This window comes from Delphinus delphis, chromosome 17 (assembly GCF_949987515.2).
Source record: "Delphinus delphis chromosome 17, mDelDel1.2, whole genome shotgun sequence".
Lineage (NCBI taxonomy): Eukaryota > Metazoa > Chordata > Mammalia > Artiodactyla > Delphinidae > Delphinus > Delphinus delphis.
Genome location: NC_082699.1, coordinates 70,710,712 through 70,737,918, shown reverse-complemented (window position 1 = coordinate 70,737,918; position 27,207 = coordinate 70,710,712). Strand labels below are relative to the sequence as shown.

The window sequence follows — 27,207 nt, the reverse complement described above, 5'->3', positions numbered from 1 at the left end:
ACTCCTGACATGGGCCAGTGTTCTGCCCACTGATTTGGTATCCTGGATCCCTGAATCCTGGCTCAGATACCTGTCAGGCTTCCTATGCTCTGAGCCTCTGAATGGAATGAAATTAAGAAAACTAGAAGGCAAGAAGCTTATGGTCACAGGTGGACTATTGAAATGTAAGGTTACAAAAGGAGAAGTAGGTAGTTGAAGTACACCAAAAGTGAACATTTTTGACATGGGGGAGGATGTCCAGAAATTTCAAGGCTAAGTTGTTGGAATGAGTCATCAAAATGGTCATTGAATCTCTCAGAATAAAGACAAAATTTGAGATGAAAATGAAGACTTAAGAAAAGGGTCCTCATATGAAAGATTGTATTTTCCCCTTCTGGTTGCATGCTACGACTAAAATCTGTTTGTAAGCTTGAGCTCTGGTTCATTCAATTATTTAACAGATGTTAGTATTCTAGATGCTGAGGATCGAGTAATGAGGGGACAGACTTGATTCCTGTCGTCCAAGAGTTACATTTTAAGGGAGTGGAGAATGCAGACAATTAACCAAAACACAAAAGTTCTGAGACGGAAATATAGATGAATATATGACTAGGGGGCAGATAGAATTACTGCAGATAGGGTCATCAAGAGACCCCTGAAAATGTGACTTGAGTGCCGAAAGGACCCTGCATTTGAATAATCAGGAAAAGACCATTATAGATAGAGGAAACGGCTAGTGAAAGGCCCTGGGGTGGGAAAAATTTGGTATGTTAGAGCAACAAGGCCCAAGTGGCTAGAGCATAGTGAGTAGGGAAAGAAGGCATACAAGAAGAAGTTAAAGGAGACAGACATTGATCTTGAAAACCTAGTCGACTTTGGATTTTATTCTAAGGGAAGTGATAGAGATATTTTAAGCTGGCCAGTGACATGATCGGATTTAGATGTTTAAGAGATCACTTTAGCTGCCTGTGGAGAATGGATTGTAGGGACCAAGAATGGACTCCTTAGACAAACAGCATCTTTACTTATGATTTACAAGAGGATACCAGAGGGTGAAGCTTTTGTGTTGCTATAAAGTGTATTGTGTAACGATATGAATCATTTTAACTTGATTTTTATGACAAGTGATAATGCCAAGAGAGGTGGAGCCACCCTTTTAGAAGCAAACCCCCTTTTAGAGCCCGGGTGCTGTCCCTCATATATTGAGAAATCATCACCATTGTCCCATCCATCCCTTTCACCTTGATCACAGCATCAGAACCCAGGCATTTTTCTATTACTCCTCCAGACCTTTTAAGAGAATCACCTGGGGGAAAGTACACATTTGGTACTTCCGTTTTCTATATTAGTTGTTTCTGCAGAGTAGAAGTCATTTGGTCATTACTGTTATCATGAAGTTCATATGTGTACTGCGAAGATTGAAAACACAAAAGAAATTTCTGTACAGGCAAACCTCAGAGATATCGCAGGTCTGGTTCCAGACCACCACCAGAAAGCAAATATCACAATAAAGCAAGTCACACTGAGGTTTTGGTTTCCCAGTGCATATAGGTTATATTAACACTACACTGTAGTCTATTAAGTGTGCAATAGCATTATATCTAAAAAAACAATGTACGCAAGTGTAATTAAAAAACACTTCATTGCTAAAAAACGCTAACCGTCATCTGAGCCTTCAGCAAGTCATAATAGTGACATCACAGATCACTGATCACAGGTCACCATAACAAATATAACTATTATGAAAAAGTTTGAAATATTGTGAGAATTACCAAAATCTGACACAGACACACCAAGTGAGCAAATACTGCTTTTAAAATGGCACCAATAGACTTGCTTGAAGGGTTGCCACAAACCTTCAATGTGTAAAGCTCGCAGTATCTGTGAAGCGCGATAAAACAAGGTATGCCTGTGTCCTGCACAGCAAGACAGAAAGCAAATGTGTTTCATTGCCAGGAATATAGATGAATATCCACAGCATCATTAACGCTAATAGAAGTAGAGAGCTTGGGACCAGGTACCGTGTTGGGAGCATTGCTCACTCATATTCTTTGCATTTCATTCTCACATCAACCTTACTGGGTAAGTGTGACGTGCCTGTTTTACAAGTGACAAAATTGTGATTTGAGAGATCAGTTAGTTTTTTGAAGGATATACAGTGAATGAACAACAGAATTGGAATTAGAACCCAGTTATGTCTGACTCCAGAAAACCACATAGTCTCCATCAGGCTGCATTGCCTCCCCTTTTGGTCCTGAAGATATGTGCTGCGTTTCTACCTACTACCTTGTTTCCTGGTCAGTTAGTATTAAAAGGTTGTGTGCGTGTGTGTGAGTGTGTGTATTCACCCTCTGAAGCTAGGTCGCTCTCTCAACAGGGATATTTAGAAATTTTCTGTGAAAGCTCCAGGAAAGGACCAGCTTCTCCTCCAGGTGGCGTTAGCATACCCCTAACGTCTCATACCCTGAGTGTCCTGATGTGATCATTGTTTGCATGGAAAGGGCTAAGCAGGGCAGTCGCTCAAGTCTACCTAGGAATAAAACAATCATTTGATTTAGTCACACTTAAGACTGCAGAATGTTGACACCAGAAGAAAAGGAAATGTGTAGGGAGTGGGGCTGGCCATGGTGGAAAGCAGGCTGTAAGAACAGATTTATGTTACTATGTTTTTATCAGTCCCAGCTGGGACTTTTCTTAGATCCTGTTTTCTGTATCCACTGGAAGAAAAAATTCTCATCTGATTGCCTTGCTGATCAAAACCATGTTGACCTGTTGCTGAGAGCCGTTTCCTCAGAGTAAACCAGTTAGTCCTGTAAGCTGTGAGTCTCATGATCTTGGGGCAAATCTCTGCAGGACCCAAAATTTACCCATATGATAGTGGGAAGGGCCAGAATGGAAACCCAAGAGAACTGAGTTATGGCCCTGATTTCTCCACTTACTATTGCAAGGCCTTAGGGAACCACGTCTCCCCTCCCAACCTCAGGGTTCCTATCCGTACAATGCCAGAACTGGACTGGATGATCCCATCACTTCCTTTCAGCTCCAACATTGCCCATTCAGTTTCTCAGCCTCAGACACATGCTGGGAGTCTGTTTCTACACTGGTGAGTTACCTACACTTCGGAATCCTGCCACCCAAAGCCCAGAGAACCAAATAATTCCCTGGAAAGTAATGGGGTTATCCAGTTTACAATTTTCCTAGTATGACAATTTAGCATAACTGTCATCCTAATGAACTGTCTTAAAGTATTAATACCAAATCGGAAGCAAGAGTTAAAGCGAAAAAAATTATTGAGGTAAAAATCTCACCTTACTAGGGGATGGAATTGGCCCTTTCTCTCAGCATTCTGGATAACCGCATTTTGCACCAAACCAAACATCATTATAAACATCATCACATTTTGCCATCTTTCAGAGTCCTGTTTTCAACATGATCATTATGTTCTCCTGTTGAGAAATATTGATCACTAGGGTTTGATTTCTTTCCTTCTGTTTCCGTCCCTAAAGGTGGGGTGCAAACTAAGTGGCTGACCCCTTCTTTTTGCATATAAAAGCCCAGAAGACAAAGAACACTCTTAGGGCTCCCCTGGTGGCGCAGTGGTTGAGAGTCTGCCTGCCGATGCAGGGGACATGGGTTCGTGCCCCGGTCCGGGAAGATCCCACATGCCACGGAGCGGCTGGGACCGTGAGCCATGGCCGCTGAGCCTGCGCGTCCGGAGCCTGTGCTCTGCAACGGGAGAGGCCACGACAGTGAGAGGCCCACGTACCGCAAAAAAAAAAAAAAAAAGAACACTCTTAATTCAAACTCATTTTACTTTTATCATTTGACTTGGGCAAGTCAGTCCCCCCAAGATGTTCGTTTGTTTCCTCATTCATTCAGCCACTGATTATTCAACTACTTAATGAACTACAATTTCCCAAGCATTGTGCTGGGTGCCAAGGTTGGGAAGATGCAGAAGGAGGTGCAAAACTGTCGAGGAGCTCACAGGCCAGTGGTATTACTAACAGGGCAACAGGCTAAGTGGACATCGCTGTCTTTCTAGCAGGACTGAATATTGATCCCAGGTAATCAGGGAAGACCTTCCCAAGGAAATGACTGTTAAGCTGAGATCTATAGACAAGCAGGAGTGAGGCCAACAGTGAGGGGACACGACCCCAGGAGGAGGGAAGCAGTAAGGCCACCATCTCAGCCTGGGTTTCTGCTCCTCAAGACCAAACCACATGCTTCTCTTTCCCCTCAGAGAACTCTGACCTGAAATTTCTACCCCGAAAAATGCCTGAAATACTGGCTCTTGGTCTTGAAGAGGAAGCTGTGTTTTCAGAGTTTGCTGCTTCAGTGATAAGCTGCTGAGTATCTAATTGCCGTGTTCAGTCTTGATAGACAGGAAACCACAGGCAGATTTTTCTCCATAGGTAATTTCTTTTGAACCATTTTAACATCAGATGAAGTTCTGATGTGGATTGGGTGGGACATCTGTAGGCTTTTGGGGTAGAGACCATGAAGGACTCTGGACATTTCCCTGAAGCCCATCTGCACTCTCACGGTAACGTGGCTTTTACAGACCACAGAACTCCCCAGCCTGCTTTTAGCCCTGACTCTGAAGACAGCAGCTGAGTTCAGCCAGGAAGAGTCATTAGAGGGACCTGGTTTTTCACTCTCTTCAGAAAGGCAAATGGATTTGAAGCCTTCCAGAGAGCATTGAGTGGATTAAGTAGGCAATTTGATCCATTAACTTTGACACATCATCCCCCCTTTCTCTGAAGTTCCAGAGGTAGACTAAGGTGGAAAAGATAAAGGTAGAGAGAAGTTTGTGGCTCACGCGGAATTGCAGCTCTGGAAGCGAGCATTTAAGTTGGCACAAGACACAGCCTGTGGTTACCCCATAGCCAACAACTGGCTGAAACTTTGCTAAACTAGTTGGACTCTTCTTTTACCAGGGATTGACTAGTTGTTTGGGGAGCCGTAAACATCTGAGGAACTGGAACCAATGAATGCAACAGTATTTTAAATATGTGAAGATAAGTGTATAATATTCTAAATGTGTGAAGATAGATAGGAAGAGAAGAGCAAAAATCTGGATTTTTTTCTGACTTATTTCCTCGCTTTGAAAAAATAGAACTGGGATTTAAGTTTTATTAAACTTAATGCCACTTTTGCTATGCGTGGGCTGAGAGGTGTCCTTGTAAAAGTTCTTCATTGAGCTATGTCAGGATTTTCCCATCTTTTCTCCACCAAGAAGACCTTTCATTTCTCTGCCGGTGCAATTCATATGCATTAAGGTTTTTCTTTCCAAAGAAAATTGCATTTGTATTCCCCTTTTTTAATATTAGTTGGCACGTGTGCCATGACCCACCGTTGCTGCTGCTCTGCACAAGGAAACGAATGGTACCGCTGTACGGTGGTTCGGTTCCAGCCCAGAGCAGAGACACCTGATATTTCTGTTGGCATGACCAGCCTCATCTTGGCTCTTAGTGTATGTACTTATTTTTGCTTCGCTTAGGGTCTAAAAGGAGTTACAGTCCCAATCCCTTGGGTATTGATGGAACTTGAAAGCCCCTCACATCTCAAGGATCTCCAAACTGCTACCGTGAATTCCAGGTTATGAACCACTAGATTCCACTGTGTCTTTCCCACTTTATAGCTTTTATATCACCTTTAGTCCCTTAAAGGATCTCTTCACACCTTGAGATGATAAGGGCTCTGTACACGTCTTACGTGGTAGCCCCCACTCAGGAGTCCATGTCTTCAGAGTACTTAGATACAGGACTGTTCTTAAGTGATAAACTTAGAAACAAATATTTGGGAATAATGATAGCCAAGAAGAGCTACACTAATTAGATGAATCCAGTAGAAAAGTGTGTGGTAGAAAAGTTAGGATAAGAGGAAGTAGAGGCCACTGAGCAGTTTCTTCTTTTCCCAGTTTTGTCCTACCACTGTTACCCACCAGCGTTCTTGGCCTCCTTAATCAATAGAAATTGATCAGAGGCCAGACAAGAAATTCAGGCAAGGCTGGGAGCGGGAACAAGTAACAGCTTCCCTTGCTCGCTCACTCCTGGGGGCGGGGGGATGGGGGCCCGTGAGCTCGTTCCTTATATGGGGTGAGGGTAGGGGTGTGTCCAGGGGTCAGGCCGGGGGATAGCTTGGGTGGTTTGCCCACTCCTTAGGTGGTGTTGTGCGCAGGGGGCGTGGGCAGTACCCCGCTTTTGCTCCCAACCCCCTATTTTTGCTCCCTGCTCTTCAGAAGTGGCATGGGCTTTTTTTGGGTCTTTTTGTATCTTTTGTCCAGAACTTGTCTCAACTGTGGCAGGCGTGCAGTTATTTTTAGTCCCATATAGTTTCTTTGTATTTTGTTGCTGGAGGAGAGGTTTGTCCAGGTGCAAGCATTGCAGCACTGCAGCAAAGGGTCCGAAGTCCCAGCCGATCTCACCATCCCTGGGGAAAGGTTAAGAGAGGCTGCATTCTTGAAGGTCGGTAAGGTGAGCTCCATTGAAGCCAAATCCGGGAAAGCATCAATCACTAAACTTTTAATTAGTAAATTGTATAGTAAGACCTATAGCCTTAAAGTACCAAATGCGAGCAATTTATCAGCAACTCTTGATGTAATACGTATGTCGTAGTCCTAAACGAAAAGAGTTACTTCAGAACCAAAAAAAGATAAAAGTTCGGTAACTCTTCTATTTCAGTTTTCTCCACATTTCTGTTAAGTAAACAAAGACACACATATAAACATGCACACACGTGCGCGTGCACACACCCCCCCCCACCCTCACACATACAGTCATTTTCCCCGTGGCATTGACATTTCTGAAAAATCTACGTCTTTTCTTAAATTAATTTTTATTGGAATAGAGTTGCTGTACAATGTTGTGTTTCTACTGTATAGCAAAATGAATCAGTTATACATATACATACATCCCCTCCTTTTTGGATTTCCTTTGAAAAATCTACATCTTTGGTATTCACAAGGAAGCTGAGTCACTGAAGTCCTGATATATGTTCATTGATTTATTTCCTGAGCTGAAATTATCTGATTGCCAAGACAATCCATTGCCCGCTCAGGGGGGTCACTTGGTCAAGTGGGTTAGTCACCACCTCTCCAGAAACAGCCTGTGACATTTTGGCCCAGTCATTTCAGTGCTGTGAGTACTTTGATTCTCACCTGTCCCGTGGCCCCGTAAACAAGTGACTGATGTGTCAGCCTCTCCAGCCTGCCCCTCTGCCTAGGCCCACCCCGTCCCTCTCACCCACTCCCCCCAACCCTGAGATGAGATCAGTGCTGGCGTTTACACATCTGTTCCACACATTACTATGGATGTGATATTTTAAAAGCTAAAATTCAATTTTGGCAACTTGCCTCAAACCATGCAACTTCAAAGAGGCCACATCTAACTGGATGTGCCAACTTCTGTTTCAGCCAGTTCTGCAGCAGTTTAGCGACGATTTTTTTATTAAAAATGGCTCTAGCGTGTAATGACTAAAGTACAATCACGTTCCCAAACTGAGATGAGCATCTTTCTGAGGAATTCAAAGGATAAAGTCAGAGTTAAGGGATCCTGAATTAGCTGATAGAGGACTGGTCAAACAGAGCCAGACAAGCTTCTGGAAGGACAGAATCAGTGTCAGACACCACTTGTCCTGGGCTAACCTGGCTCTGAGGTCCTTGGACCAGACCTTGGGGACAGAATCTGGAATGCTAGAAATTCCCTCTGTGGGCTCTGAGTCCCCTTATTTTGAGAGCTCGGCCCAGTCACCTGGAATTGTGGCTAGCCCGGAAGTTCAGCCACAACTGACCATTTGCCCACCCCTCATCCAAAGAGAACCGAGCCAGTGTGTCTGCGTCCAAAGCCAGTAGCCACTAGTAGGATGAACTGAAGCAAAGAGCAAGGCATTTAACGTCAGGGAAAGTACACTGGGAAAGGAGCCGAGCGCATCTGGGACCTAAACCCCCAAATAAATAAACTGCTTTCATGATCCACCTTATCAATATTAGTCAAAAGGTCAAGAGTAAAGTTGTGGGATTCAGATCAATAGCAAACCAATAAATGCTTATTGTGGGATCTGCCAGAACTCGGGGTACCTCCCCTGTCATTGTTTTGTTCTCTTAATCATAAACAGTTTGAAATTTCAGACCACACGGTGACAAAGGCCAATCAAAGGAGTTTATACATCCTTTATTCCCTATCCAATGCAGCACCCAGACTATATTTGCAAACTTCCAGTGCTGACTCAAAGCAGGAAGCGGTGATTATCCAAATAGCCTGGGCCCCAGACATATTGTTTGCTCACAGTTGAGCATCGGGAACCAGGCTACAGAGGGGTGCTGGAATCCTGCAGCAGGCTGGCTGGAAATGTCTGGACCATTATTTCAGCAAACAGTGTGGACATTCTGACCCTTGTTATTTCATTTCCTGGAGCAGAAGCTATGAGCTTATTGTGAAAATTATTTAAACCTCTTCCTGTAGTTGTATTCCCTAGACCTCCTCCCACAGTGAGATCTCAAAAAATATTCTGTTGCTTTGTTTGGAAGATAGATTATGATGGTATAAATATCTAAAAAAGAAAAGAGAAAGTAAGTAGTATCCCTAAACTAAAAAACCCATCAGGCATATCATTTGAATGTGATATCTCGTTTTCTCTCAGTACAGACAGGAACAGTTGTGACCATCTTGGCTAACACCTCTTGCTTATGAAGAATGGCCTAATGCACTAGCACCTCCATATTTATAAGAAGGAAACATTGTGTGTGATGGGTCCTGGGGAGCCCTGTGTGGATACTTTCCCGGGGCCCACCCCCAACTCGGTGTTTGCCCAAAGACCCCTTAAAACCTTTTACCAGAAAAACATTACATGCACATCCCAGGAAATCTCTGCTCCCCCATCCCTAGATTTGAGGGAAAAAAATAATTGGGCCACTTTCAAACACAGCAAGCATCCTTTCTGAGACCCTGAATGCCAGTCATTGTGGATTAGATCACCTCAAACCTTTCCCAAGTGAGCTTTCATAAAAAGAGCACAAAAATAATTTTTTAAAAAAAGGAGGAGCCTTCTCTTCTGGGGGTTGGTTGGGGGTTTAATAAACAGTAGAGAAAATAGAGCTCTAATGTGTGCACTTGGGGGCCCTTATTCAGGCTTAGCTTTTGTTCCTGGCGATTTTTCTCAAGTCGGCCTATAGTTGTAGGACACAGGAAGTGGGTTAGGGACTGAAAGATAAAAATCCCTGCCTTTTCCACAACCCAAACCCTGCAGGCGACAAGTTTGAAATGGAGCCACAGGGGCCTCCAAAGGAGGCACGGGCAGATGGTGCCGTAGAGACGATGGAAGGATGCTCCGGAGTGAGTTGAGGAAGCCGATGGCTCTACCTGCTTCTGACTGCAGACTCCAGCCTGAGACTGGAAGCAGGCAGAGTCTTGGGAGAGGATAAGCCATCTCGGCCTGAAAGATGGAGGCTGTTATGAGGCTCTGGGCATCTTCTCTGGGTCTTTCCCAAGCAGCAACAAGCTGGCCTACAATGCAGGATCTCAGTCACAACTACCTACAGCTAAATCTCAAAACTGCATGTCCATCTCCCAGAGAAGCTAAAAGATGAGGCCCTTTCACTGATGGCTTTAACCTTACGCTTTATGCTGGTTCGTGGGAAACACTCAAGTGGATGTTAACGCAGGCGCTGGTCCCGGAAAAGGCTGTAAGTTAGTGCTTTCCCATCTGTGACCTCTGGTACCCTAGCAGTCAGCACCAAGAGGTAGTAGTAGGGAGGCATTTTCTGGATTCCAGAAACCTGAGTAAAACCTCCTGTTGACACAGACCATAGGCTGCCTGTCCAGGCTCTCGCTCTCGGCTGGAATTCTCTTTTGGAGTTTGTGGTAATGCCTTTTATCCCCTGCTGGTCCAAAACTAGGCATTTGATTGAATAATAGGAAAACAAACTACTCTTATGTAATACATTCAATTTGGTAAGCAGAGTCTTCCTAAATTTGAAGTCCATTTGGGGGAGAACAGGAAAAACGTAACAGGACTTTTGGTAGCAAGAGATGGAAAACAATGCCCGAGGAAGAGTCTTCCATAGCCATTGAACTTTTCATTCATGCATTCATTCATTTATTCATTCCAAAAGTACTTGTTAAGAACCTACCAAATTTGCCAGATGCTGGAGATTAAGTTATGGGTAAAACACATTGCCTGACCCTCCAGGAGATCAGAGCCTAGAGGAACAGACAAATACACCAGAAGGCAGTTACAAGACATCACAGTAACTGCTGTACTAAGGATACGTGCAGACTCAGAATAGGCTTCCTGGAGAAAGAGATGTCTGAATTGGTTTTTAAAGAAGCAGTAGGGCATGCAGCCTAGCTGCCACATGTTCAAATGCATAAAACGTAATAGACTAACTGTTTAATAGGTCATACTGTGGTAGGTGCCTTGGCTCCAACACAAGGTCAGATGTCGTTTGCACTGGGTCTGGTTCTGTACAGTAGTATACTCAGGGTATGGACAAACTGGAAAGGATTGTGCCATATGTGGAAACCATGTCACCTGTGAAGTGATTGGGAAAATTGAAGGCATTAGCCCGTGGAAGAAAACTCTGGAGGGGGGTAAATAGATCTTATTCAGAGATCAGAAACAGATCCACTGCGTGAGAGTTGTGAACAAAATCAGGGAAGAACTTTAGAGTATTGTTTCCCAAGTGGTATTCCAGGGAATGTGTAGAGGAGATCCGAGCAAAAACTGTTCTATGGTTATAAAAGTTTGGAAGGTGCAGAGTTTAAAAGTCTTACTTATGTAGAACTTATCAGTGCTTTTACTTCAGTAATGTGTCCGTGAGACTCCAATAGGAGGATATAAGAATTTTTTCGTTCAACAAACGGGTACTGAGTGCTTACGTAGTGCCAGGCCCTGGCATAAGCACTCCAAACAAAAAGAGACAAAATCGCTTCTCTCTCAGAGAGTAGTGAGAACGGATGGCAGTAAACAAACAGTGGATCCACATTTCCTAAATCCACTGGTCCACAGAACCATTTTGTAAAGAAACATCCCTTCCTTCTTGTGTTCCTTGGAACAAAATTTTTGGGAAAGAGTTAATTAAGGGGATCTAGTGATGAAAGAGAGTGATGATATCCCCAGATTCCGGCACTGAAACTATGCAAGCTGAGTTACAGTGTCTACAGGGATGCTTTAGAGGGTGTTTTGATATTGGAATATGTGATCCAAAAGAGCTAAAGTGTTTTTGACTCAACAAAACTGGATGTTTCTAGAGAGTACACTTTCAGCCTGAAATCTTACTAGGAATAATTTATTTGCTGACCCAAACTGATTAAGGAATACAAAGGGTATTGCTATCCATGAAGCAATAGGACCTGTAAAAAAAAAAAAAAAAAAGTAGGTTGTTAGTGTGTACATAAATTAAAAAAAAAAAAAAAGATTCCCAAAGGAAAGTCTTCTGGTCATAAACCAAATGATGAGCTTAAGCGGATTTATGATTTCCCCCACCCATTCAAATGCAGTTTACAAACGGATATGTGGATGATAATTTTCACCAGAACCCCCAGACTCACAGGCAAGACCTTCTGATCAGAAACTTGGGTTCAGAAGGGACTCTGGTTTTCATTTGGGCTTTGATCTGTGTTAAGCACCTGTGAGTAAGGAAGTAATTGAAATGCCTGAGGGGGCATGGATCTCAGTTAGGATGAATCACCAGGCTGCAGTGTCTTTTTGTGAAGAGACTCAGACGTGAGAGGCCCCCTCAGCTGCAAACTTTGATTTTTCCCAACATTGCTGCTCTCATCTGACCTCCTAAATGTCTGAAAATGCCAGCTAAAGAAATGAATATACACATTGAGTATTGTATATTAAGTATTGTATTTAAATTGTTCATAAGATATATATGATACATATTTGAATATATGTTTCAATGTGTAATTGAATTGAATTATAATTACATTCATAATCATTGATATTCAATTATTCTCAGTCATTTCCCATTTCATCCATTCTCTTGCCAGTTGCTTAAGCTGTTTATGTGGAAGAACAATCTCAACATTTTGGGAGGTCAGTTTAAGACTGGAATCATATTTGAAAGCCTGTGCTACTTTTTAACATGACTCTGATCTCCCTCACACTAGTCCTGTAAGTCTTAAAGGGAGAAAACCATATTCTATTGAAAATGGCCTGTTGCATCATAGACTCTAAACAGGCAGATAAGATGTGTTACACGTTTGCCAAATACTGCTTACAAGTGAATCACTGGGGGGATATCAGCTTACGGATCTTTAGTGTTAGCATTATCTTACTGGAGGCCAGCACATGGTGAAGTCATCTCAGTGGCCATGACCAGTGGAGACGGAGTATCACAAATAATCTCAAATTAAGTATCCCCCAAAGCCATTCATACTTTTCAGGGGTGCACTGGGGGTAAATGAAAGCAGATGGTTTCTCTTCCTGATTCCAACCTGCTTGACTTACTGAGTTGATGCTGGTCTTCCCTTGAGCATGTATGTCCTGAAGGTGTGAGGTAGGCTGAGAGAGATTGCTTGTCAAACAGCAGGTATAATTGTCATATGTAATTGACAAATGATCAGAAAAGGAATGGCTGAGCATGGACTACCTGCATTAAAATACTAGGGATATAATTGCAAGGAGTAAAAGTAATTGCTTGGGCAAGAGAAGCATTCTTCATCTCAGCATCATTGACATTTTGATGCAAGGACTCCTTCCCAGCTCTTAATTGTAACCTGGTGGCAATGAGGAAAGAAAGAGAGGTGCTTCCAAGTTTATCTCTCACTTGAAGCAGCCCCACAGACAGTCAATAAGGGGCAGGGGAGCTCTGAAAGTAGGAAGTTTTACTGGTCTCTGCCTTACAAAAGTGGTCAATGGCACAGGCACTCAGGACGCAACATCTATTCCTGGTTTTCCAAAGGTCTCCCTACAGACTGCAGTCCCTGATAACATTTTCACCAGCCCCCATCAATATGAGAAAAATGGGGACATTCATTAAGTTAAATGCATTCAGTGTAAAGAACAGTCTTTGGTTTGAGCTTATGTCATTCTTGTTGTAAAAAAACGTGCCCTTTGTTTTATGAAATGGTGGTCATATAGAGGGTTGTAGCTGTGGCAATCGCTGCAGCTACTGCTATAATTTATATAAAGCAGTCCAAAAATATTTTTGAAACTCCCCTTCTCTGTGAAATCCAGAGGTCTAAGAGCCATTGAAGACATGAGGGACTGGTAGAGTGGAAGGCTCAATTAGGTTCAAAGAAGGAAAACTGTAGGAAAATAAAAATTACAAAGAGAGAGAGAAATTCCTAACTGTGGATCTATGTAGATAGTGAGCTGATTTCCTCTCCTTTCCTGTCAAATCCCAGCTCTGAGCATTTTCCAGGAGAGCATTTTCGCATCTCTAAGCCAGAATGTATGTCCAGACGAGGGCGGCTTGAGTGTCTTTTCCACCTCCTCTCCAAGGTAGAAGACTAAATTTTGTCGTTTTCCAAACTATGTGGAGAGAATTTCTGCCCAAGAAACCAATAGGAGATCCACAGAGGGTGGGCTCCAGTCTCTTTCACCTTCTGAGACGCTGTTCTAACATCATTTAATCCCAGGGCTCAAGCCTTCTGGCCCTACATGGACCCTGCTGTTCAGTTTGCTGGAACATTGGCCCCTGTTTCCCTCTCTCTGCTCCAGCTCTTCTCTTCACCTCTCATCCTGCCATACCTCCCCCTAGCATCTATCTTCTTCTCTGTGGTAGCCTCCTTCATACTCAGAGCTGAAATTAACTTCAGTGCCCTAAGAGCATATATACTTTACTTTTGCGTGTTGGCACATGCAACTCCATCCTTTATCCTGGGGCTGGAGAAGAAGGTTTCCATAAATTCTACCAGTGATGAAGCCCTGCTCAAGAATTCTTTAGAGACTTTGAATTTAGGTTACGTTGAATATCTCCATGAAGCTTAAAAGGAAGAGTCCAACAGGAGGAATACTTATGGAATGGGCTAGAAGTCTCCATGAGAGCAAAGCCCCCGACTCTGGCTCTGGGGTCAGAGGATCTGACCTGGCTGCAGAAAAGCTGATGGCTCGTGAGCGTGATTCTCTGAGGCTCTCAGGTACATGAAGGGTTCAGGCAGAAGGACCTCCAAGATGTTCTGTCAGCTCTCACAGGCTGCCATTTGATGATCACACCAACTTATCTCAGTCTAGCCTATGGTCTAACATTGGCCAAGGTGAGAGGCTGGCAGAGGGATGAAGATGCAGTGAGAGTGTACAGAAGCAGAGTTTTCTCTTCCCCTTTACAGATGTACAGCATCCTATACCTCTCCCCAAGGAAATCTTTTGAGGGAGGAGATGAGCATCATTGTCGTTATATCTCTCCAGCTCCAACTCCCATGTTTTTGGTTGTCTTAAAAGAAGACATATAAAGACGTAAAGAAGACATATAAAGATATAAAGAAGTTGTCTTAAATTGGAGCTGTGAGTGAGCATTGCATTTGGCTAGATCCAGCCAGTTGATCTTGTCACCTGCAGCTAGATTGCCAGGAGACAGAGTCCTCCCTGCCAAATCTGGTGTGTCTTCATCAGCCAGAGCTGTTTCTGCATCCATGTGACCACACCCAATGACCAACCACGGGGGCTGTGCCTTTCCCCAGCTCCTGCTGCTTAACCTGTGAGATGGTGAGAGGCTGAAACTGCTTTTGCATTTTTTTCCCTAAAGGAAATTAAACACATATATCTATGTGAAGATATAGATATATAATGGTCTGTGGGGGGAAAAACGTTCGTCTAGTGTAAAAATCTCACAATCGTTATCAAGTTTAAGGAGCAGATCCTGGCTCATTGGGCTGTCCGTGAGGAATGCTAAAAAAGGAAATGCAAGCCATTGGCCCCCAAGCCTCTCCACCACCATTAAAGGAAAGACCACATGGAAATGTGGAGTCTACCTGGTTGGAGAGGATCATTTCCATGGACTTTTCAGATCTGTTTTCCCTTCTGCTATTTGTATTGGTTTTCTTTCTCTCATGCCAGGGGTGTGCCTGGTTAGAGAAAGGGTCTTTTAACACGTCCAAGCCGACACCTCTCCAAATACCTGAACCAAGGGCATTCAGTGCACCTACGCAGAGGAAAGAGAAATAGCCCTCTTGATATGCTATTTTTGCCAGGTTGTGTTTCTCTGAACCAAATGCTAACTTATCAACTTCTGTAGGTTTCACTGAATACAACTGCATGGACTGCTGTTACTGTTTGCAATGCAACCTAATCTGAACACATTGCATTTCTTTTTAATCCAAAGGGGACCAGCAGGTTTATTGTGTTTGCATGTGCTTTCCCCCTAGACTCTGGCTGCCCTAACAAGAAATTCAATAAATCTACTTCCAAACCATCTTGCACAAGCTTTGCATGTCCAGTCTGGGCCTGAGGAAATTAACAAGAGAATAGAACATACCATCGACTTGCGGAGTGGCGATAAATTGAGAAGAGAGCATATCAAGCCATTCTCACTGATGTTTAAAGACTCCAGCCTGGAGCACAAGGTAGACCTGGGTCTCCATAGTGGCTCTTTTTTCTGGAATAAATTGTCGTAAATGTTCATGGGACTGGAGAGAGCCCAGGGGCTGTGGTTTTGGTTGGTGTGTTTGTTGTTTCTTTGGTTGGTTTGGTACTGTCTTTTTCTCTTTGAAAATCATGAGTAGACTGAAGGCCATGTAAGGAGATGCTGGTTAGATAAAGAGAGCCTCAGCTTTGCTTTTTAAGGAAAAGATGACGGAAAGAACAAAGGAGTACCTTCCACTTTGAGATTATTAACCCAAATGTCATTGGCACCCACGTGCCTTTGATTGTAGGTGAATCTGCCACACTTGTAGCATAATATATGAGGGCACCTGATAACCTAATGCAAGCATTAATGATAAACACTGTCTTTCTTAGATTGGAGACACCTGTTTTCCCATTTTCCCAGTCGTCCACTGCTCAGACCCCCTGATGTAAGGCACAGTAGGTGGGTTGTGGATTCAGAGTTGGGTTCGAATTCCACCTCTGCCACTTCCTTGCTAGGTGACCGTCAGTAAGTGAAGGATTGTGTGAGCACGAAGTCCTCTCTGTACAATGAGGATGATGGACGTGCCTCCCTCTTAGGTTATGACAAAAGGCTCCAGGCAATGCGTTGATCAGATCAACTGTTCAAAAGTAGCCCGCATTACCATACTGCTGATGACTTTTTTCCATGCCCCTTCTCCCAGCCCAGCTCCAAACTGCAGAGTGTAGTGGGGAGGTGGTGCTGTCCCTGCTTAACTGGGCTGCTCTTTTGCACGGATGGAGGCTGACAGACCTTCTTTGACTGAGCACAGGAGGTGCTTGGCATCTGCAGGAGCTTCCGGCAAGAACAGCAGGGAATTTGCAAGCAAATTTCAGGAGTTTGATTCTATATTGTGCAAAGCTCCAGCGAACAATTTTTTGTGAGTCTAATCAGCTGCCTGGGAGATTCTGCTTTCCTAGGCTTGGAGAATTCACACTTCTGTGCACATGCATTATTCCCAGCGAATCTCTTTGATAAACTCCCTGAAGGTTGCAAACTCCAAAGTACTATCTTCACCTGTGATTGACCATTTGAAATGTATCATGTCTATGTACTAACAAAACAAAAGGAAAAGAAACATTTTGCCTGTTCAACAGTCCCCCTCAAATAGCAGGTGGACTTTTCTTGTTAGTAATATAACTAAGGGCTTATCGTCCAAATTAAATGGATTTTCTTTCCTGCTTGCTACATCGAAGGAGCTAGGAAGAGCAGGGCGGTCTTGCAAAGAATCTTCTCAATGAGCCTGTGTAAATACCTGTGTCCAGAGCTATGCAAAACCTTTTTATTCATTCTTGCTAAGGAGGTACTTGCTTCACTAATGACCTGACCCTTGCAGACTAGAGACAATTTCTAATGTGTTTTATTCAGTAGTGTCTGGCCCGCACCTGCCGGCACCTGGTGTAGGAGGGGGGATGGATCTAGGGGAAGCACAGTGTATCTGAGGTTGACTTCTGTGACCAGCTTCTAGGAGAAGCAGAGGGCAGCATCCTGGATGGACATGCAGGGATGTGGCCACTAGTCCAGCTTTGCATCACCTAGCGTGTGCTCTGCATCGTGTAGGTGACGGGAGTGAAGGCAAGTGGGCACATCAGCTAATGTTCACTCCCCTCGTGTCACAGAGATGGCCCTCGTGACTCTTGCTCTGAGACCCTCTCCAGGGGCTGCGTTACTGCTGAGCAGAGGATATATCAAAAGTCATAGTCAGTGGGTATTTACCAAATACCAGGCACTATTCTAAGCTGTTTGCGCATATTGACTAACAGTGACAGTATGAAGTAGATGTTATTAGGAGGCTCGTTTTATATTTGCTGAAATGGAGACATGGAGAGATGATTAGGTAGCCACCCAAACTCGAACTGTCAGTAGAAGGGCTGCGATCTGAGCCCATTGTGACCCCAAAGCCAGTGCCCTTGTCTGTTCACGACACTGCCCCTCCCAGGAGCCCTGGGGACTTGCTCTCCCAGGCCCTTGTCTGAAGAAGACAATCCTATGCTAGCTTCATCCTCTTCTCCTTGAACTTTGGATGAGGTGGGAGGCACAGGGCAGGGGTTTGGGAGAGAGATCAAGTAAGAAAGGGTCCTAGAAACCTTACCAAAGTAACAGGGTCTTCAAATCCGTAGGACTCCAGAGTTAGCGAACAGCATCAGTGTGAATCTGCTCTGTGCCTGGTGTTTCTGTATATCGGTCTACTGCATCCTCAGGGAAACAGTACTATCTTGCTTCCAGAAGAGAAAACTGAGCCTCCTAGAGGTTAAGGAGAGGTCATAGCTCTCAGAACCTGGATGCCTATTTCATAGACTCTGAGGTACCATCAACTGTGAGGTGCTTGATTTTTCTATGCAGCACTAAGAAAAACCACCCAATGAGCTGTGCTTACAAGGTAAAAATGAACAGAAAAAAACCCACCCAGCAGACAGAGTCAGTGAGGAAATTCACATGCCTCTATCTGGGTATTGGTTAGATTAAAAAAAAAAAAAAAAGAACTCTCCAAGAAGTTGAATCCAAAATGAAATCCCTGAGTTCACACACTCAATGTGATCTTAAAAAAAAAAAAGTCAGGCAGAGAATTTAAAATGGTTCTGGATTCATACTGCCCCCTGGTGACCAGCAGGAGCAATCACAAACCTCCCTGGAAGTCCTCATGTTTCAAGACTCCTTTGATAGTTAAGATACTTTCTGATTTCAGAGATGCTAAAAGGTGGGGTTAAAATTGTGCATCTTAGACTTGTTGAAATATTTACAGTATTTGTGACTCCAGTCTTTCCTCTTCCCACTGCCCTACCCTGCTTCTTGGGAGCAAGTTTGGATCATAAAAGTATGTTTTCTGAAAGGAAAAATGGAAATGGAAAGAATGATTTTACCTTGGAAATTCTGTAGGGAAGAAATTTTTGAAAATTTCTTTTCAAACAGAAAAGAAATTCTGTTTAAACAATATACAGATATAGGAACACGGGAAACTGTTCTCCTCTCCACCTTTATTCGTGAATTGGAGAACACATAAAACTCTTTTGAAATGTCATCCAGACACTTCCTGGTTATATTAGTTTATAAAAATTAGCATATCTAGCAAGTGTTATGAGAAATGGGACTTTTATATGTCTCCTGGTGTTGCATAAATACTTGTTGAATGAATGAAGACTCAGGTTAAGGAGAATCCTTGAGGAGATCACCTCGCAGCTGGTCTCAGGATATTTTTTGTGAATTCTAAGAACCAAAAGACATGGGTTGGGTTTTTGTTTGTTTGTTTTAACATCTTTATTGGAGTATAATTGCTTTACAATAGTGTATTAGTTTCTGCTTTATAACAAAGTGAATCAGTTATACATATACATATGTTCCCATATCTCTTCCCTCTTGCGTCTCCCTCCCTCCCACCCGCCCTATCCCACCCCTTTAGGTGGTCACAAAGCACTGAGCTGGTCTCCCTGTGCTATGCGGCTGCTTCCCATCAGCTATTTATTTTACGTTTGGTAGTGTATATATGTCCATGCCACTCTCTCACTTTGTCACAGCTTACCCTTTCCCCTCCCCATGTCCTCAAGTCAATGCTCTAGTAGGTCTGTGTCTTTATTCCCGTCTTACCCCTAGGTTCTTCATGACCCTTTTATTTTTTCCTTAGATTCCATATATATATGTTAGCATACGGTATTTGTTTTTCTCTTTCTGACTTACTTCACTCTGTGTGACAGACTCTAGGTCCATCCACCTCACTACAAATAACTCAATTTCGTTTCTTTTTATGGCTGAGTGATATTCCATTGTATATGTGTACCACATCTTCTTTATTCATTCATCCGATGATGGACACTTAGGTTGCTTCCATGTCCTGGCTATTGTAAATAGAGCTGCAATGAGCATTTTGATCTGACTCTTGGCAGTGGAGTTTCAGGAGAGACGATTGTCAGTTTCGCTCACTCCCTGCCATGTCATTTCATGGTGGTTCACCCACATACACACAGAGGAATCCTTAGAGTTAAGCTTCAGGAAAGTGTGCTCATGCCTCATTTGTCTCAGCCAAGTTTGAGCAGCACATTTTCCTTCTGTGTTCCAGGGTGTTCGCATCTGTGAAATGAGATAGTTGGACAGCTCCTAATAGCTTTCAGCAGTCAGTGCTATGAGGCTGTGAATTCCCTCAGGTAATGAGGAACACATGTGCTAGTTTGCCTGGTTTACATCCATTTTCTGAGTGTAATTATAAACAGCACCTCCGTTCACTCAAAAATCACGTGGGTGACAAGTCATGTGACCCAAGGCTTAGACCTTGGCCAGGTTAGAATTAGTGGTTCTCAACATCTTCACTTCCCTGCAACCCCATGAGGTCTCTGGGAAGACCCCAGGATGGGGGAGGGGCCCTAATCCCGTCCTCAAAGGTCTCCTCCAGTTCCTCCCAGATTTCACAGAAGAATCCTCCGCCCTTCTTTAGTTTCCAGCTAAAATTTCCTGAGGGAGCTGACAGATCTCAGGGGCAAACACAGATTAGAACTATGGTAAAGAGATGTAGGAAACATGACCTGTCTGTCAAATACTATCAATCATATTGGAATTTTTTCTTTTATTATATATAATTCTTTTTCTCCCTAAAAAAAATGAATTCATTTTCACTAGCAAAAGCTTATACAAAGCATATAAGGCAAGAAGAAAATGACATCTCTTGTCATCTTACAACACTGGATAACCATCGTTAGCATTTTGGCATCTGTCATGAGTCTTTCATGAGTATGATTCTTTATACTTATCTATGCAATTTTTCTATTAAAACAGGACCATTTTGTACATCGTGCCTTGTAACATAGTGTTAAGCATTTTTGCTTGGGCTTTTCCCCACATTATTAAATGTTTAGTTACAAAATAATTTTTGTAACTGCATACTAATCCAGTGCATGTTTTAACCATTTGGGGCTTTTTTTTTTCCTCTCGGTTTTTCACTATTTTATAAATTGCATTGCAATGACCATTGTCATAGTTAAATCATACATCCATGTTTAATTATTCTCTCAGGATAAAATCGTAAGAATGGGTATGAGAATGCACATTTTAAAATACTTGACGTGCGTTCTGAAATCATGCTCAAAAAATTATGCCTATACTTTTTAAAACTTGCCAACTTGATAAGATACGAGCAGCATCTTCCTGCCATTAAAAAAATATATATTATTGCGGTTGAATGTCTTTCTGTATGTCTTTTATGTTTTGGTCTTTATATTTCTTCTTTTGTGATTTGCACACTTGTCTTAATTGTGCAATCTGTCCATTTATCTTAATTGTGTAACTTAAACTTTTGTCTTAATTGTCATCTTTTATTGTGCTGCTCACCTCTGTCTTATGGATTTGTGTGTATTCTTTATATAGTGAAGAACTTAAGCCCAGAACACTTAACAAGAAGGTGATATTTCTCAGGCTCTGGCCCGTATTTCTCTTCTAGGACAAGACTCTGAATAAAGCTTAGTATGGGGGAAGGCAATTAGTTATAATTATTTATTAATGTTTCCAGGCCAGAGAAACCAACCCAAAACTTTCAGTGCCTTAAGAGAGCTTAATAACATGAAAACACTTATTTGGAGTGACCTCACTCAGCTTAGTGTTACAAAAACAGCATGACCATCTCAGAATGAGGCAACTTCCTCATCTTGACTGAAGATTAAGATGTTTAATAAAAGTTTCAAAATTGATTGAAAATTCCTATTTTGATGTGGGTATTCTAGTGGGATACGTGTTAAAATCAAACCATATCAATGATGATTAGATTTCCTTCCTTCTTTCAATGCTGATATCTTTCTGTTAAATTCTGAATTTTTTTCTTTGAGAAATCAGGCCTCCTTCGTCAATATTACAAATTTAGCAATAAAAAGCCTCTTTGTCCTAGGATAATAGTCTTCAAACTTGAGGATCACCTGGGGCTCTTGTTTAAAATGCAGGTGACTGCCCATCACCCTGCCCCCAAGAGTCTGATTTTGCAAGAGGACCTGTATTTTGAGAAAACCCTTCTGGGCTTCCGTTGTCCTGAGTTGTCAGCCACCTTTCTCTGTCCTTGGCGGCACGTTAGGACTTGGGCTAGTCACTTGCTTCGTGCCTTCAGAGACCAGGTCACACCAGAAGTTACCGAGTCCATACTCAAGGCCAACATGGCCTCAGACAGGCCTAGGAGGAATGTCTCCATGAGCCTCCCAGTGCTCCCAGGAGGTCAGGCTCGGGGGTCAAAGAGACCTTGGTTCAAATCCCACTTTGGAAATAGATGTGGGTGCAATGGATTAATTTACCGATCGTTATTGGATACTGACACGTTGGTAGCTTTCCGTCACTCAGATGGACACCCCGGCACACATGAAAAAGCTTCATTTATTTCACACGTGTTTGGTCTTTGCTAAAAGACAGAGGGAAGAACATATACTTGATTACTGAGTAGACATGACTTGAACCCAATTCCTGCTAGATACTGGCTGGGTGTTGCAGGACAAGGTGTTTGATCTCAGTGAGATGACAGTGATCATACTACCTGCCCCTCATTGGATTGTTCTGAAAATTAGATGACATAATACTCATATAATAGGTGTTTGAATAAATGCAATAGTTATTGTTTTCCCTTTCCTCCTAATGAATTCTGTGCCAATCCAATTCTGGGTGAGGCTACACCCTCACTTAAAATAAATCTTACACTTCTAGAGCTTCTTTAGAGAAACTACTTCGTTAAAAAGGGTTGGGGGGAGAGCAGTGTTAATGTGTTAGTATCCCAGGGTACCAGGGTCGTGACTTTCATAAATACAGATTTATATAAGTACCTAAAGGTGTGTCCTAAGCAAGTACACACCTATAGGCCATTGATAATGCTTGCTATGAACCAAGTTCGGTGCTGAAAATTTTCAAAACATTCATTTAATATTACTTTTGTTCCATCGGTAACCACATAAAAACAAGGATGTGTCACACAAGGAAACCTTGAGATAATCCTTTGGCTAAGAACAAGTGGTTCTTATCTCTGTTCAGAACTTCACTCAGTTTTCTCTATCTTTAATAAAGAAAATCAAAGCTAAGTGGAGGCTTAAGAGATTTCAGGTAAAATGTATCACAGACTTTGAAATGTTTCTTCTTCCCATAAACTCCTATTGGAGTTCCAGTGAGTAGACTAAAATAATTAAGGAGGAATTTCGGCAAAGCAAAGAAGGCTAGGCAAATGAATGAATAATCTGATGGATTAAGATGTTGGATTCTGGAATTAGATAATGAGAAAAATGCTTTTGTCTATTTTCGGAGACGTTCAAAATTTGTTGAAACACACCATTTCTTATTTAGATGCAGAGGAGAGGAACATGGAACACTGAACCAAGTGGTCTTTGGTGTTCTCTCTCATTTAACTGAATTAGACACTTCCTGCTCATTTTCATGATCTTATTTTTAAAAATTCTTTTGAAGGAATTATTCTGTTATAGGATCAGGTTACTCTTGAGTTTTACTTCTCTAATAAGGCTCAGAATAATAAGAATATTTAGGCCACCTCCTTCAGGTAAGAAGGACAGATTTCAAAGAGACTTAGGGGAAAAAAAAAAAAATCCATCCCTATTCAAACAGTAGCTAAGTGAGACTCCTTTACATTCTTGATATTACCTTGTAAAATTCCTGCTATTTCTACACCCTCTAGGTAGTCAAATGATATCAAGGGCCATTTCACTTGTATCTTTTTTATCAGACCAATTAGCTAGCTCCAGTCCCACAAAGGCAGCATTTTCAGAGTCTGTGAAGATGTACGAATTTCACCTATAATAATGTAGTGTAGGATGATAGAATTATGATGATTTCAACCTAAAGGTCATCAGCTCAGTCCTTAAAGTAATCCTAGTGTTTCATGTGTGGATATCACCATCACCTATAACCAGGGGCTTCTAGGCAAGGAATAAAGGAAGAGTTATCACTCTCACTGTTGGGGGACTGGGCCAATCAAGAAAGGAAGAGTCTTCTCTCCCAAGGATGGGAGATTTGGAGGAGGGTGAGCTGGGAGAATGGTGGGTTGGAAACTTTATGAAGTTCTGCTTGGGAAGTCTCCTATGACAATCCATCCCCCTACCAAGGAAGACCATATATTGTCATTATCAAAAATATTTATGTAACATATTATCATTGAGTCTTCTGTCATCTCTGGGATGGCATCCTTCCAGCCTCATTCTTCTGAAGCTGTCCATCTTAAATACATGCTAGCATGACCTTGTGAGTTTACTAACTATGAGGAAATCTACTTTGTTCAAAGGTCAAGTTACTTGGGAAGACATATACCAGTGAGACATTCCTCAGATACACCTGTCACTCGTAGAGTTGTTCTTGAAGATGATTTGGTTAGATGCTAGACACCAGGATAGGGAATATATTCTATTTCAAAATATGAAATTATTGAAAATTAGTTCCTAGCTTTTTTATTGCAATTGCTTTTCACCCAAATGGTCTCATTTAAGAGAGCTCTAGCCAGTGCCATCCTCCATAATGCATGAATTCAACAGAACAGACGTTACATTCCTTCATTCACTCATGCAAAATGAGCAGATTGTCCCAGTTGAGATTCTTCTTTAACAAACATATTAATTTATATTAATGAGAGGTGTGCTAGAAAATTATCATTTTTCAAATTAGATTTATCCAAAGGTGGAATGGGCTCTCAAGTGAGGGGCTGATTTCCCCCATCACACTCAGGCAGGAGTTAATGGCTCATTTCTGAGAGGTTTTACTGAGTGAAATCAGCATTACTAAGAGCTGGACCAAGGTGACAAATAAAATCCATTCCACCTATAAAATTTTTCAATCCACATACACACTTGAAACAAAGACCAGACGAATCATTGTAGTTTGGACAATTAACTAGATTATTGCTATGGTTAGAAGCATCCTCTACATCTGGTAGGGATGTGAGAATTTAGTCAGTACCTTTTAGTTCATGGTCGAAGAAGAGGATCTAGCAGAGCGGGGTGATTTCCCTCCAGCCCACCTAGGAAGATTTTCCGGGCATGTCTCAGGCAAAGAAAGATAGCAAATTAGAAGCTCTGTTCATCACCTCTGCAAGCTAGCTTCCCTGGTCACACCTCTGGGGATGAACAATCTAGAATGGCCTTTACCTTGTGTGATCACACTTGGGGTTCCAGGCTTCCTTTTGACAGATCTAGGAACCCACAGATCCTCCTGGCTCTGAGTTCATTTATGAATATGCCTTTCAAGAGCGTGCAGGGCCGACATCCCCAGACATGAACAAAATGGAACACAAGTCCTTCCTGTTCCCCTTCCTTAGAAGGGAACCCAAGTCTCAACCTGATCAAATCAAGTAGGAATATTCATTTTAAAAACAATTTTTTAATTCTTCGAAGACGGTGGTCCCTCTTATTCTGTTGCATTTAATAAAATCCACTGTATCTTTTCTTTTCTTCCCTGTTATTTGTTCACTCCTCTAGGCCTTAAGGAAAGGGTTCTTTACATTGCATTCCTTTGTGCTGAGGAGCTATTCATTAGTCATGAAAATGCAGCAGTGCCAATTTACTAAACTAATTCATGGGCTGTTTATGAGGTCCGTTCTTTGCCCAGATCATGTTTCACCTTCATTCTAATGAAGATTTACATAGACTCAAACTTTTAACCCATTTTCTTTCTTTGTATTGTAAACCACATCACTGAAATACAACAAGACACATGATCGTGCACCTTGTGAAGATGATTTTACCTTGAAAATAGCAAAGTTGCAGCAGTTAGTGCAGCCGGTGAGGCCTTGCACTCTCTGGATTCCGTCCTTACAATCTATGAGGTCCTAACTGAGTTACTCAGTGATTCTAATCTTCAGATTCATTATCTGCAAAATGGCGATATGATCAATGGGATCTTCTTTAAAGTGCTGTCATGATAATTGAATGAGACCATCCGCATAAAGCATGTAGCCTATTGCTCACCTTGCACTAGATATTACTCATTATTACTCAATTTGTTACACTAGATTTTGACCATTTCCTGAATCAACCAAAGCCTTACAGATTGAAAAGTAATAATACAGTTGTTCCTCTGTATCAGCAGGGCCTTGATTCCAGGACCCCCCTACCCCTCGTAGATACCAAAATCCACAGACACTCAAATCCCTTATATACAATGACATAGTATTTGCATATAATCTACACACATCCTCTCCTATACTTCAAATAATCTCTAATTTACTTGTAATACCTAGTACAATATAAATGCTATGTTAATAGTTGCAAATGCAGTGTAAGTACTTTGCAGATAGTTGGCGGTGACTGGAAAGTTCAAGTTTTGATTTGGGGAACTTCCTGGAGTTTTTTTTTCACGAATATTTTTGATTTGTGGTTGGCTGAATCTGATGTGGAACCCCTGGATACAGAGGGCTGACTATAATCAAAATTCTGATCTAAGCTCTCAAAGGAAGCATTTGTAATTTGTTCCAAGTGGCATGGTCTTTTTAATTGGTATTAATCCCATTTATAGTTGGCTCAGTTACTGTCTTCAGGCATTTCCTGCCCAAAGACACTGATCTAGGAGCCAGGAGATGTGGCTTATCGTCTGAACTTTGCCACCAACCACCTGATTGACTTTGATCAGCTCTTTCCCCTATCTGATTCTCAAGTTCCTCATTTGTAACATATACAGTTGCCAAGTCCTCTTACAGACCAAGGACTCAATGAATTATAAGGGCCCAGTGGTCATTTCCAAGGACAGCTTTCCTAAAGGTCGCTGGAGAAGGGAGAATTCCACCCATTGATGGAGGATCTTTTAGGAAGAAAGGGAAAGAATAAGGGCAAAGTCTTTTCCTAAAACAAAAGACTGCACACGAGATTATAATTCCCCTTTGAAGAATCTTTTCTAACTTGATGGACCAATCAGTCAGCAATGCTTTGGGGGACCCTACTGAGTACAAGGTATAATTTTGTACAGAGAAATAGAAGATAGCATTCTAGAAAGCAACACTGTGGTTGAAAAGTAGGCTTCAAAAAGGTAACAAGTATAGCAAAAAAATATGTATAATTAATTGATTATAGTAAACACTTATGTGAGGTTACCATCTGCTATAAGCATTGCTCTAAGCACTTTGCATATATTAACTCATTTCATCCTCCCAGCAACCCATACGAGATAGTTTTTATTATTATCCCCTTTTTCTGGATGAGGCAACTGTGGCACAGAAAACCTAGTAAATTTGTCCAAGGTACATAGCTAGGAAGTGTTGAAGCTGGTATTCACATCCGGGTAGTCCAGCTCTAGATGAGTCCATGCTCACCACTAAGGTAGAAAAGAATATGTGGCACCACGTGAGGACAGAGCAGAGACCAGATAAAGAGTCTGCCTATGGCAGGAAGGAGAATACGTGTAACTTAGTGTAGCTGTGAACCAGAGTGATCAGATCTTCGTAAGTCAAGAGGAAGTGAAATGAATTATCACTCAATCTCATCCTGAGCCAGTTAGGAACGTTCTTTCCATAGTTCTGTCTCCTTACATTTCCAAAGTACACTCCATTATGAAACCCAGTATTTTATATTTGATTGGTTTCATCTTCACAAATATTCCTTTCTGTGACTGTGCTAGGCACTGGAGTTCAAACCTGAAAATAGGAGAATTTATTATTAAATTCTAGCGTAATAAAATACAGTAAAATGAAAGAGCACTGCAAAACCTGTGCATTGTATTCATTCCCCCGATTGATAGTT

At 42.1% G+C, this 27,207-nt stretch overlaps 1 protein-coding gene across 1 annotated transcript in view; it reads left to right on the top strand.

Annotated features, from left to right (window-relative positions):
* Positions 1-27,207, top strand: part of ADCY8 (adenylate cyclase 8) — a 217,567-nt gene that overhangs the window by 111,555 nt on the left and 78,805 nt on the right. Inside the window, exon 8 of the mRNA XM_060035308.1 lies at positions 15,294-15,491. Within this exon, the coding sequence (XP_059891291.1) occupies positions 15,294-15,491 (198 nt within the window). The remainder of the gene's footprint in view (positions 1-15,293; positions 15,492-27,207) is intronic.